General features: G+C 39.4%; 1 protein-coding gene across 24 annotated transcripts in view; it reads left to right on the forward strand.

Annotated features, from left to right (window-relative positions):
- Window positions 1-14,100, forward strand: part of ZMYND11 (zinc finger MYND-type containing 11) — a 133,033-nt gene that overhangs the window by 85,867 nt on the left and 33,066 nt on the right. For 12 of the 24 annotated variants that reach the window (XM_045465265.1, XM_045465257.1, XM_045465255.1 and 9 more), the window contains exon 4: window positions 8,783-8,944. The exons of 6 other annotated variants lie outside the window; for them this stretch is intronic. In XM_045465265.1, coding sequence (XP_045321221.1) covers window positions 8,783-8,944 — 162 coding nt within the window. Of the gene's footprint in view, window positions 1-6,160; window positions 6,206-8,222; window positions 8,317-8,782; window positions 8,945-14,100 lie in introns of those variants that run through there. 6 more of the 24 variants (XM_045465261.1, XM_045465259.1, XM_045465262.1 and 3 more) reach the window with 3 other exon arrangements.

Genomic DNA, 14,100 nt, shown 5'->3' on the forward strand with positions numbered 1-14,100 from the left:
TCAACACAAAATGTGGAAGAAAAAATGTTTAATGTCACTGGTATCATCTGATGTGAGCACTAGAAGTGCTCTTGAAATCTTAAGTCAGAATGTTTCCAGCATGGTGATTTCTCTGTTCACTTCCTTTCAGAAAAGTAGAGCTTTGTTGCCAATGAAGAAACTGTGGGGGCCAAGTCGTAATAATTATAGCATGAGGTGATCTAAATCTCCATCAGACATTGATAATTGATACCTTTTTATACATTGAATATAATCCAGGTAATAGAAAATGTCTAATCCCAACACACTGGGAAGTTTACAGACTTAGTATAGATGGCGATACTGGTAATTTTTGATATTTATATATAACCGATAGTAAGTGCAACTTAATCTAATCCATAGGATTTTGGTTTGTGGACCATGTGTACATTTTTCATGCAAATGATTTTACTTCTCCTTACTTCCCGTAAGCTTTCTTCCCCTCCAAGTTGGAGGTTCTCTGTTCAGTTTACTTCAACAAGCAGTTAATGAGCTATTATACGTTCACCACTGCATTGGATTCTGTGTTCTTTTTATTTTTACATGTCCTTAGTCTACATATTTATAGCATCATCCTTTTCTTTTCCTTTTTTCATTTTTCAAGATGAAATTTTGTATGTAAATGAAACAACCAGTGTACAGGTTTTATTAATTCTGGTTGATTCTTACAAACATTTTATGTACTAAGTATGCATGTTATATGTATGCATGTACACAAGTACAACTAGGTGTATAAAATTGTGCCTAGTTTATAGAATAAGCAAATAAAATAAAAATTCAGAGACAGTGTATTGCAGCAGAAAGAGGGTCAGGTCTTACATTAGATGGCGTTTCCACCCCATCTCAAACATTTATTTTGTTGTGTGACCTTGAGGAAATTTCTTAACCTCTGATCCTCTTTCCTCACCTATAATACGGGCATATTAATATCTATTTCACTTGATTGTGAAAGGATTCAGTGAAATTATCTGTATAAAGCATATAGCTGTGTAGTCAAAGCAAATTTTGGCCAGTGAACAAATATGCTTAAGAAATGCCTACATACAGTTTAGCAAAAGCACATACATTTCCTCCTAACCATACAAGCAAAAATTCTCATCAGGGTCTTTTTACTTTTTAACCTGTATCTTTAAACACAAGGAGCTTTGTATAGAACTTTCCCCAAGACCCTGGATTTGTTTGAGGTGGAACCACAGAGTGATGAGATTGTGTATCTTAGACCCATGACTGGGTTAGCACCTGTTCCCTAAGGGAAGTCATGCTCCCATCTTCATACACTTAGGATACCCTAGAAGGACATGGAGCTGACGTGTGTCACGCAAACATCTCGAACTGCGTGGCCCGTGCATGTGGGCCGCTGTGTCTGGGCTCATTCTGAACCACAGAGCTTGGGAAGTGCACCCAGTCTGCACTACCAGCAGTGCCCTCCCATACGGCACGTCTCTCCCCTAATGAAGCCAGTCTTGGGGAAGGGTCGCCTGTTCTGACTTGCACAGAAGCGCTCTGTGGGCTTGCGGCCTCCCCGCTAGTCCAGGCCTTGGGTCTGGGGCCTCCTTCATACCTCCTCCACCTTGTACATGGTGGAATCCTCTGAACACTTGAGTTCTTAAATGGAAAGATGTAGGTTATTATTAATCCTGTTGACTTTCCGACTCCCTACCAAGAGAAGAAAAAGTCAATTAGATCTATACGGCCTTGGGAAGGAAATGCATTAAGATTTTTTTGTTATTTGTCTTAAACCTTTAATTGGAGGTTAAAATACTCTTTACTCAGGAAGTTCTGTCATTTGAAAATGGGTAGTAAAGCTCTTCTTTTCCTTCTATAGCCTCTAAAAGTGTTAGCTGTACCTCAGAGGTGGGGAAAAGGCAGATTTTCCTTAGTAAGTCCCCAAGGTATATTCCTGGTTAGCACGGAGCTTGGATGGTCTTGTCTTCAGTCCTTTATGGTAGCACAGACCAGGTAGTTCTCCTGATCTGCTCCTCCGTGTTTGAGCAGAGGGCTTGTTGGTGTCATGTTTTTATTCCACCTCGGCTACCTTTTCTCTTGCTAGTTATTTTTACAAACTGATATAATTGAAAGATATGGATATCATACACATTATTTTTATTAATTCCAGCAATCACGTAATAAATGTCTAATGCTAATAGTATGTCAGGATATAATTATATATGATCTGTTTAAAAGGAAGCCTGTATAAGTCAGGACAGTGGCCTCCATTGTACTGAGGTGCCTTCTGCTAGACTGGAGTGATTTCTGATCCAAACCAGCACGATAGCCCTGTTGAAGTGGTGACTCATTTGGAGAAAGTGATAAAATTGGGTAGAGATAAGCATCCTAATGGTGATATTTAAGTATGACCATTTGAGAAAGCAGAATAAAAAACCCAATTATTAAAAATGAGGCCATTCTCCATTTTAAATGGTTTGCTTAAATATTAGTCAACAAACTAGCAAAAGTATCTGTACCAATCAGTTTTAAAATGACAATCCCGCAAAACCGGGAGACACTCTTGTAAATTTTCTACGGTCCTCTTATACTTCCAGATTTGTATGTCATTAATACTCATGGGATCCAAGGAAGTCATTTAGAAATGTTTTTCAGAGCTTTCCAAATTATATTAATAAAGGCCAGTAGACCCAAGGCATAGAGTGAAACTTTGTGATATCTGACCATTCAGCATTTTGTTGTATCAAGGCTTTTTGAGTTTTTAAAGAAATACTGCGTGTTCTCATAGACTGCTTCATCATCTGCTTGCTCTAGAGAAGTATACACGAATGGTTACATTCCATTTATACTTGATCATGATGGTTATTTCCTTTATTCTCACATCGTGAGAACTGTATTTCTTGAGCAGAATTTCACCATTTGTTCGGCTAAGTTTCGTATTTGGTAGCTCCCTTTGTAATAAAGACAACTTAATTTCTTATGAGTTAAACTTTTAACTCCTAAGGTGCTCAGTAAAGATAGAAAGGTCTTATGAAAGTACTGAATGTAGTACAATAGGGCAGGTATCCCTGAGTTATGGATCATTTGCAGATGTATCAAATACATGGTTTGATACTGTGGCAGTTAATACTGTTTATTTCATGCTTCCTGCTTTCTTCACGGCTCCTGGCACAAAGCCATGACTCTGCCCTATTATTTGCCAGGTATGTTTGATCTGACACTGAATAACTTGGTTACAAGTGTAGAAGCTGACTTAAAAGTGCCTAGCAATGACATTCTGTATGAAAGTACTCTTTATTCACCTCTCAGATCTGGACTAGGGTCTCATCTCTTCTTTCTTGATTACTGCCATTTGAAAATCCATGGGCTTGTAGGACACTGTCACTTGGAACCCTTCTGCCGTTCAGATGCACCTGTAGGCAGGAGCTCAGGTCTTGGCTGCTTCAGTCTGAGTGCTTCCTTCTCAGAGAGTCCAGCTGCTCCTGCTGAAAAGCAGGACCTCATGCTGCTTTTTAAAGTAGGCTTAGGTGAAAAGATAGAATTCTTTAGTTTTTGCTTTTTCTCATGTATTTATTGTTTTAACACTTTCAAAGGAGCATAATTAGGGGCGTCTGGGTGGCTCAGTCGGTTAAGCGTGCAATTCTTGATTTTGGCTCAGGTCATGATCCCATGGTTTGTGGGATTGACCCCCACATTGGGCTCTGTGCTTATAGTGTGGAGTCTGGGAGCTTGGGATTCTGTCTTCCTCTCTTCCTCTCACTCTCACTCTCGCTCTCTGCCTCTCCCCACTCCTCAAAATAAATAAATAAACTTTTGGGAAAAGAAGCATAATTAATGGAAATACACATTCTGTGGTTTCTTGAAGAGATCACAAGTTATCTTGGGGATGCATGGATTTAGTGTTAATTTATAGAGGGGCAACATAGACACATTTTTCCCATAATCCTTTGCTTCTCCAGATTCAAAGTGGCTAGTCTAAAAGCAGATGTGGTTTGTGTACTTCTCAAAACATGGCTAAGGTCACATCTTTCAGGTAAGACACAGGAGTTATGCATCTGCGTTTATGTCTTCTCCTTCAGAAATCACACCATTATACAGCCATGGCAACAAAGGGTTCTCTTGCTTTGTTCTTGAAAAAATATTAAGGGAGGCCTGCTGAATTCAACAGCTTGACTGTCCCAGCCCATTTCATAAATACAAGTATTGAAGTAAGAATTTTTTTAAAGACTAGATCTTTGCATTTTTGTTGTTATAGTTGTCATAAATTAATCAATCCTATGTTTTAAGTTCCCTAAATGCAAAATTTCATGCCCCTTGGATACTGTTGATTTTTTTAAGTGAAATATATTTTATTATATTTATGCTGACTGTGTGCAGAACTACAGTTTCTTTCTTCCAAAGGTCCAATACCTGTCTCAGATACAGAAATATACATAGTCACTGGGGCACCTGGGTGGCTCGGTCAGTTGAGCATCTGCATCTTGATTTTCGCTCTGGTCATGATCCCAGGGTCTTGGGACTGAGGCCTGCATTGGGCTCCATGGTGAGCGTGGGGCCTGCTTAAGATTCTCCCTCTCTCCATCTCTCTGCCCCACTTTCCTGCTTGCACACATTCTCTCTCTCTCAAATTAAACAAAAAAATTAAAAAAATAAATATATACATAGTCACTTATTTACTAAGTATTAAATATCTGTGATTATTAATCAACTAGAAACCAATTATAATGTGGTTCTATGTGTATTCAAAGTGTAACATACTTAGAAAGTCTTGAATTGGTAAAGAATTTCCATATTCAGTGGAATATTTTGGGTCATGCTGTCCTATATTCTTTAAAGCTTTGATTGACTGATTGGTTTTGTGTGTGTGTGATTCCTTTTTTCCCCTCCTAAATTCTGTTTCACTAAGCAATGTACACTGTTGTAATAGTTTTACTTTTGAAAAATATTTAAAATACTGGGAATATTTAATCACCAAATTCTTAGCTCTCAATGATATTTATTAACAATTTAATAACAGAATTTGTTTATTAACAGAATTAAGGCTACAGTTGTGGAGATTTACTTTTGTATTCTCTCTATGTGAGGATACCACAGACACATATTTGATGATAAAGTAAGGTTTATCTGTTCATTATGTATAAAGAGGGAATTACTTTAAAAATTGGAGTCTCCCTTGAGTGTGGTGAAGGGTGGATTACAGTGTGGGAGCCCTAGTTATAGACACAGCTCTCCCACTGAGCCCTCTTGTTGCTGTGTTGTCTCTAAGTCAAGTTGGCACTATTTCTGGCTCCATCTAGCTTACAGAAACACGTCAGCTGTCACAAGGGACTTGAAGTCCTGGAGGAAACTCGCACACGTATTACTACAAACGTCACACCGTTTTGTGACTTGTCCTCAAGTCCTGTTTGTGCACTGTAGTAAACAGATTGTCTTCATCAGCAGCGGGCACCCACTGAGCATAGTAACTCATTCAGTCCTTACAAAAACCCCATAAACTAGGCAGTATTACTTTGTTCATTCCCAGGTAGAAAATGACGCAAAGAGAAGCTAGGTATTCTGCCCCAGATCATACAGCCTGTGAATGCTGGAGCCGGGATTTGAGCCGGTGTGGTGGCCCCAGAGTCTTACCCAAATGCTGTTAATGGTGACAGATGTAGGTCAGCAGGCTGCTTCTCTATAGATGGTGGAGTGTTTTCTCCTGGTTCGGAAGACAGCCCGTGTGGCTCTCAGTCTGTGGTCAAGTATTGTATTTACTGCGTTCACATTCATCACTCCTGACTTGAAAAAACAAAAAAAAAAAACAACTTGAACCAGTTTCAGATCAAAAGGACATATATTCATGGTCTTGTGCAAAGTTTTAATGGCACTGAATTTGTTAGTAAAATGTTTTTCTAACATCACTATAGGTTTCCTGGCACATGAATTCTCTTTGAATTTTCTCTTTGTTCATTTGTAGCTTTTGTGTTAGTGTCAAAGTTTCCTCTCCAACAAGTAATTACCCTTGAGTTTGTGTGCTACTGTCTTTTCATTGATGGTTAGACATTCATAGATTATCAGTTATAACATTTAAAAAGTAATGTAAGTTGTATAGCAAATAATAGTTTGTGTACAAAAATCCCTTTAGCTCTGTTTATTGCCTGATGTTGAGCAAAGTTATAGTAGAGAGACCAAGATTATTTTGTTTTTATTTTGAAAGGCCTACAGTATGCAGCCTTTCTCCAGGACAGCAGCCCCAAACAAGGTGAACTGATTTTGCACTATGTTATTTTACTTTAATTCTGCTTTTTTTTTTTTTTTGGCATTACATTTCTATCTTTTTTTTTTTTAAGGCTTAGTTTACTCTTGTTAGAATTATTCTTTAAAATCATACTATCTTTACACCGCTTCTAGTTTTGGTTTTATGCTAGTAGGTTTGCATTTTTAAAACTTTCTTGAAGTACTGGAATGTCATTTCACATACTACACTGTTGTTCAGGCTCTATCTAGAGTAGTTGCTGACATCTAGTGAAATCCAGTGAATATACACGCTTAGCTTTTTGGCACACTTTGAGCATTGGTCACAAGTCCTATATTGATGGATTTTGTTTACTAAAAGACAAACTGTAGGCAATTCTGCCTGTAACAAACATGCTTACATTATTTATATCCATAACAGTGTTTCCTGGATTCAGAATCTTTGAACTTGACTGTTTGCATGTTTTGTATGTTCTGAACAGCTATTGCAGTTAAACGAACGAACAGCGCATACATGCTCTTGTATGAATATGTGTCCCCATGTGTCTCCCCTGCATTTGGGTTACACTTTCGTCCCTATAACGGTTGTGAAAAACTAGGCCGAGTACAAACTCCATTGAAGAGAGAAGCCCTGCCATCTTCACGTCCTGGCTGGACGGGAGGGGGAAGGCTTAGAAAGAAGCAGGAGGTTCTGGAGAGACCTGAGCTGTGCGCCAGCCGTAAGCTCTCTTGCTCCCTTGCCCTCTGGTCTTGGGGATCTGAGAATTACAGGAAGATGCATCAGTATAAAAACTATATAAGTGATGAGAGATGGTGGTTTCTTTTGTTTATGATGAGTCACATAAAAGCCACCAAAATCCTTTAAGGTGTTTCTGAACAGCCGTGAAGAAAATATTCGGAAAGACTTTGCTTCAAGCTGGAAAAGAGTTCTGTTAATTAAAAATAGAACAACGTATGTCTTCCCTACTGAAACCTAATTTATCAACAGTTCGTGAGACAAAAATTACAGTAGCTGAAATACAGCTTCCCACATGAGCCATGCGAGGTGGGTGCCCCAGCGACCACGGTTGCAGCCAAGCACCACGCACGTGCTGTGTCCCAGTTGGTGAGCTAGATTCCTTCTGCCATATTTTGTGTCAGATCAGTATCCTCAGATTTTTTTTGGTAGTCTGACTGAAATTACTTCACCAGAGTAATTTTGCGGAGTATGTATATCCGCAGCAAATCACCAGAAATGGTCATGCTTTTTTCTTTATTACTTTGGTCGATAAAGACCAAACTTTTAATAAAAAGCAAACCAAAAATTGATATTTTTGCAGAATATACCATAGCCATGAGGATGGTTAGAAAGTGTAGGAAGATGTGAATTTTAGAACATTAGTGACTCTCTTCTCTTTTGAAGGAGCGGGTAGTAGGCTTCTCATAAGGAAGGTCAGGCAGCAATGCGTTTGGACCACAGGTGCCAGAGGAGCTGCGCTTCCTAGACAAGTTGTTGGAGTTGTTACGGATGTAAGAGAAAATGAGAAAGCTGCCCAGCCTCAGGAGCAGACTGTAGACAGTGGTTGATGACAGAAAACTGATGGCAGAGCTGAAGCCTGGAATTTCAGGATCCCCGTTGAAAGTGGCCTTGATTATGCAAAGTATAGTTTCAAGCCTTGTCCATTTAGTTACTGCATCTACAAGAGAAGGTTGGGAGTTAATCCATCACTCCTAACACAGGTATTTTTTGATAAAAGCTGAGAGTGAAATATGAAAAATGAATTAATGAATTCTAAACTAAGACAACTTGTAACATCTTCCTGTTTATATTTAAATGCCGTTGGCTGTACAGACACGGAGCTAACAGAAAATGTTGAAGACCACCTGTGCACCTGTAGTTATGTTCTTTTACTTCCAGGGATAGTCCCAATAAGAAAATAAACCTACTTCCTTTTTTTTTTTTTTTTTTTTATGGTAATGTCCTTTGGAGAATGTGATTAAACCTTTAGTTTCACATTTTCAATTTATTTTTCCAAATTCAACAGACCCTGAAAATTTGACAACTGTCAGAACATGGACATTCTGATTAATGTTATTTTCAATAAAGCATCCAATACCATGGATGAGAAGATAAGAATAGTGAGCATCACCATTTATTACTATTCTCTCTGTTCCCACAGTGTGCTAAGTACTTAACTATATTTTTTAAAAAAACGCAGAACAAAACAGAGGTTTGTTTATTTGAAATATTAAGCTATAGGTGTTGGTGTGGGCTGTTCAGTTTACTGGAGAAATTATTCCATAGATTATATTAAAAGATGAAAGATAATGTTAGAATGGGGATTGGCTTTGGACTTACTTCATTTTGGGCTGGTTTTACTATCAGATCACTTTAAGATATTCTGAATATTAATACTGTTTAGGAAAGACATTCAAAATTTAAAGAAGCAAATTTCTAGGTATTTTTTCCCTCTTGTTTTAACACAGTTAATGTCTAAAATTGTTTTTAATGCCTAACTTGTGATGGACTTTAGTTTCAATTTTGTTCTTAGTCATTGCAGATATTGACAAAATGTCATACGAAATTATTTTGTATTTTTTGTAGGACTGGGAAACAGAAAATCATGACTGGTATTGTTTTGAATGCCATTTGCCTGGAGAGGTGTTGATATGTGACCTGTGTTTTCGTGTGTATCATTCCAAGTGTTTGTCTGATGAGTACAGGCTTAGAGACAGCAGTAGTCACTGGCAGTGCCCAGTTTGCAGGGTGAGTACCAATGAGCTTTCATGTCCTGGTCAGAGGGTTGGAATTCATTAATGAGAGCTGCACAAAGATACCCCAGGTGGTGTGCCAGGTGAAGGGATAAAGTACTGGAGGGTGGGGGGTGTCTACTGGAATGACGGTAAATGAACACAGCACTCGATGCATATCACAGAACACTGACACATTGAGGGTATGGATTTTAGAAAGTTTTAATCACATAAAAATACACTTTCTTCTCTTGCATTACACTTGCCCCTGGACTGTGTGACTCCTTTAATGCATAGTCTTTGGAAAGCAAGAACCAGTCTGCTATCCCAAGTTGGGTTCAGTCAGTGCTCTCTACTGCTCAGAAAACACAGCTAGCAAAAGGCACATTGTTGGAAACATTTTGTATCTACTTCCCATTTTATATCCATGTGATGTCGCCCTTATTTTTTGTCATATCATGGGTTAGTTTATTCCTTGCTTATATTTTATTTGGAGGGTGGAGGGATGGGATAGTTGTATATAAAGCATTCTAATTATTTAAAGCAAAATGAAATAGTCTGGTAGGTAAAATAGGTACTTTCCACGATTATTTTTGTTCTTATTATTTCCCCAGTGAAAAGTATACCTGGCTGTGCTTGTTGGTTGTAGAATGTGTGTGTGTGTGTGTGTGTGTGTGTGTGTGTGTGTATGTACACATGATGTGTACAATGCATATGGCATTGATGGTGATTAGTAAGGAATGATTTTATTGTAACTTCTGTTTTGTGTTTATAATTATTATGATATGTATTCGGAACCATGCAAATTGCCCAGATTACTCATGGGCTCAGTTTCTGAATATATTTTTCATTACTTGAGTAAGTTAAATATTTGTTTATATTTTTTAAAAAGTTGTGGCTTCATAATTTTTCCCTTCTTTAATACTGACCCTAATTTCCTGCCAGTATGATGAGCTTCTAATCTTCTTTTAGTCACTCTGGCTTTGTATTATCTTCGTATGTTTCATCTCACCAGCACTACTGTGTGTACTGGGTGTTTTACCTCAGTATACTTTTTCTCCCACTGCTACTACACGTCATCAGCATATTACCTTCCTTTACTTTATCTCAGCAGCATGCTTTCTTTACTCAGTGTGTTACCTCAGTATAGTGTATCTCAGCATTGCTTTACATACTCAGTGTATTACCTCAGTATGCTTCAGCTCGTAGCGTCGCTGTGCCTACTCAGCGTGTTGCCTCAGTGTAGTGTATCTCCCAGCACTACTCTACATACTCGGCAGATTGCTTCAGTATACTTCCTCCCACAGCGGTTCTGTACTCCTCCATATGCACCTCAGTGTACTTCATCTCACGGTACCACTGTACTGGATACTCTCCGTATATTGCCTCCACAGAGTTCTCCTCACCAGCACTCCTGTACCTACTCAGGGTATTACCTCAGGATACTTCATCCCACAGCACTCCTGTACCTACTCAGGGTATTACCTCAGCGTTACAGCTTCACCTCACAGCGCTCTCATACCTGGTCAGTGTACTACCTCAGTATACATCATGTCACTAGCGGTACTGGATGCACTTGTATTTTACCTTGATATACTTCATCTCACAGTACCACTGTACATACTCAGGCAGACAAGAGACCATTAGGGTAGCATTACAGATACAGTGTGGAATAATGACTCATAATCAAATGCCTAAATGCTAGATCAGTGGTAAATCCCTGAATCTGCCTAGATGAGTATCAAGCCTTAAGTTGTGGACTTCCTCTTAGATGTCTGCAATAATTTGTGACGTCTCCATGAAATTAGTTTCATTGGTGGTGTGGGAACTGCATTAATACCCATATTTTATTTTTGTGGATTTGGATCGTGCATTTTAAAAGCAAATGTATATCTTCTGTTTTCTGATAATAATTGACACTTGAGGAGGTTAAGATATTAATGAGACCTTAAGAACAAAAGCGTTAAGGTAGTAAAAATAGGAAAGGAGGGGTCCCTGGTCAGATAGGGACTCTGAGACTTAGGAAATGCAATTCTGGACACCATGGTGTCTTTACAGCCATAGCTTTTTAATATTTAGTTCTTATTTTCATAGTAAAGACTTCCAAACCGTTGGGATTTTTGAGGATGGGTTAAGCTTTATTGTGGATATTTTATATTCCTAAATGGAAATGGAGCAATTATACCTTTGAAGAAAATGTCTAATACTACTTTTGTAGGAACCCACTGTCAAGTTGTCAGATTCCATTTTCTATGTGTTTGCTCTGCTTTTACTGATTAGATGATTTGTTGTTGTTAATTTCAGAGTTACTGGATAACAGAAATACGATAGCCACAGTGCACCCTATTCTGTTTTTCTTTTCTAGCCCTTGGTTTTCCTTTTGTCTTGTTAGTCTGGACTTCCTCACGTTGTGAGGCGGCTCCACTTGCTGTGGTGACGCGGTGTCTGTCGGTAAACGCTCATGACTCACACGCTGCTTTCCTAGACGGGGAGCCGCTCTGATGAGGCTCAGAAAGCCTGTGTCTGGCTCGGGGTGGTGAGCTTTATTCTGAGCTTGAAAATTTCTGAAGAAATGGTTACTACTGTGTAGGATCTGTTCTGTTCTTTTAATTATTATGCTCAAGGAGCAGATAGGTGCTAACAATTTCTTTCCTGGGAGAAGGGACCATAATAACCTTGAAATTCTAATGGGATTTTAAATCTCTCTAAGGTAAAGCTTCTGGTTGTTGTTTTTTGTTTTTTTCTTTAAGTATCAAAACTTCCAATTTACTTGAAGCCATTTTTGTGATCTAAGACGAAAGTAACTGAGCAGACTTAAATGTTCTTGCACTTAATGAACAGAGAGTCTGTGCCCTGGGACCCAAGAACATAGTTCCAGATCAGAATTTTGATCTCCAATCTCTTACTCAATGTTTGGAAAGAATATAGATTAAGTAGATATACGAATGAGGAATTTTGAAGATAAGATGCCCAGAGCCAAATTTTCGTGCAGGTGGAAGTAGGAAGTGGAAGCTCTGTTCATTACCTAAAAATGAATATTTCTAATATAGTGATCAGAAGACTTTTGTTTCTGCGTAATCTCTGTCCCTTGCAGCACTGAAAATGTCACTGAGAATTGGCTCTCTGTTGGCCAGCGGTTAGCTGTTTCCAGATTTGCTTCAGTTCAAACAGCTTTATCTCATGTATCTGACTATTTACAAATATTTTAAGAAAGTGAAAAAAAGTTTTCTGAATTTAAAATAATTTTATTTTATTTTATTTATTTATTTTTAAAAAAAAATTTTTTTCTTCGTTTTTTTATTTATTTTTGGGACAGAGAGAGACAGAGCATGAACGGGGGAGGGGCAGAGAGAGAGGGAGACACAGAATCGGAAACAGGCTCCAGGCTTCGAGCCATCAGCCCAGAGCCCGATGCGGGGCTCAAACTCACGGACCGCGAGATCGTGACCTGGCTGAAGTCGGACGCTCAACCGACTGCGCCACCCAGGCGCCCCTAAAATAATTTTATTAACGTTAATAATAAATCTCAAGAATATCACAACCCTGAGGCTATTTCTTTGGAATGTCTGCATTTCTGAAAGTAATTAAACCGTACAGACACAGTAGATTATTCTTGAAAAGTAGCCTATGAATGTCATGTTAGCATTTTGATTTGGAAAAAATACTAGTAACGTACTGTTTTACACTCTTACAGAGAACTCTCATTAATTTTAAAAAGGGGGACTTTAAAATTATTTCTTTTATAGTTTGCTGTGAAAAATTCAGGTAACTTAGCAGAGGATAAACAAATAACATTTGCAGCAATACTATCACATAGTAGGTGAATGTTCTCACAGACCTCTCCCACGTGCGTGTGAACATGTGCATGTGCACGTGCCTGTCCATTTGTGTCTGTGTCACTTCACGTGCATGCCTGGATGTAGCCAGATCGTATCCCAGGCTCCTCCCCTAGCAGGGTGCACGGTGACGTACTCACACGGTGCCCTCATGGCGTTCATCTGTGTCACCCGCTCTGTCCTGACCGGCAGCGCCTTTCCAGTCACAGGACACGCACTGCTGTGTCCAGAGCTGGGCCGCACTCATGCTGTTGTTCTATTCCAGTGTATTTGAATTTTATATTCCTGAAATAGCCATGAAGTTTTCAGGAAAAGATGAGGAAACCGTAACTTTTAAGTGAAAGTAGCTTTTAAGATTTTATTTGCCTGAAAGATCCATCTTTAAAACACAGTACGGGCCGTTGTATTTTTTTTTTTTAAAAGACACACTTAACTTACACATATTTATGTAATTACATCTGGCCACCTTCACAGGAAAGGGTGAGCACATCGTGTGATAAAAATCACCAAATTGCCCTTCGGAAGATTATACCCGTTTAGACCACCACGAAAGTATTTTCCGATGCTTTTTGTTACCAATTTGATAGGATACAAATGGATGTCTCATTTCAAAGTTGCTTCATTTTTTTATAGTTTCCACATTACAAATTCACTTTATGCTTTAATGCTTTGGTTATGGAAGGCAGGCCTGTGCATGTGCACGAGCCTCTGTGCATACGTGTGTGTGTGAACACACGTGTGCGCATGTGCATGCATACCTGGTGTGCATGTGTGTATGTGCATGGGTGCGTGTGGGCATGTGTGCATGTGCGTGTATGTGTTGCCAGGGGCTTCTGTGCGCTTCTGTGTTGTATGCTCACGTGTGTACGTGTGCACGTGTCTGTTGCATGTGTGTACATGCACGTGTGGCTGTGTGCAGATGTACACGTGTGTGTGTGTGCACCGCCTGCTTTCTGGCCTTCACGCCTGCTGGCGAGCATCATGATACTGTTTGAGTGATGATTGCATGAACTTTTTTTTAACATGTGGGCAAAGTAACGCGCTCTAGGACCACTCCTTAGGTTGGCACATGCTGCCTGGTAGACCTTTCTGTGGGGTGGAATGTTCTCTCCTTGCAGTTCTGCGGGAGCACCGGCCACGTGTGTTTAGTGAGCATTTGAGCCCTAGATTTCAATTTGGCAGAGACCTGGCAGGGATTTCACAGGCCTACTAAACGTGAACCAGGACTGAAACGCCACTAGGGGGACACGTGCAGTTCCGACGGTGGGCACCAGCTTGTCAGTGCCCACTTGGTTGTGGGTGAGCTCCGCTGGGGACATTTGCACTGTGACTCCTG

Source organism: Leopardus geoffroyi, chromosome B4 (assembly GCF_018350155.1).
Source record: "Leopardus geoffroyi isolate Oge1 chromosome B4, O.geoffroyi_Oge1_pat1.0, whole genome shotgun sequence".
Taxonomy (NCBI): domain Eukaryota; kingdom Metazoa; phylum Chordata; class Mammalia; order Carnivora; family Felidae; genus Leopardus; species Leopardus geoffroyi.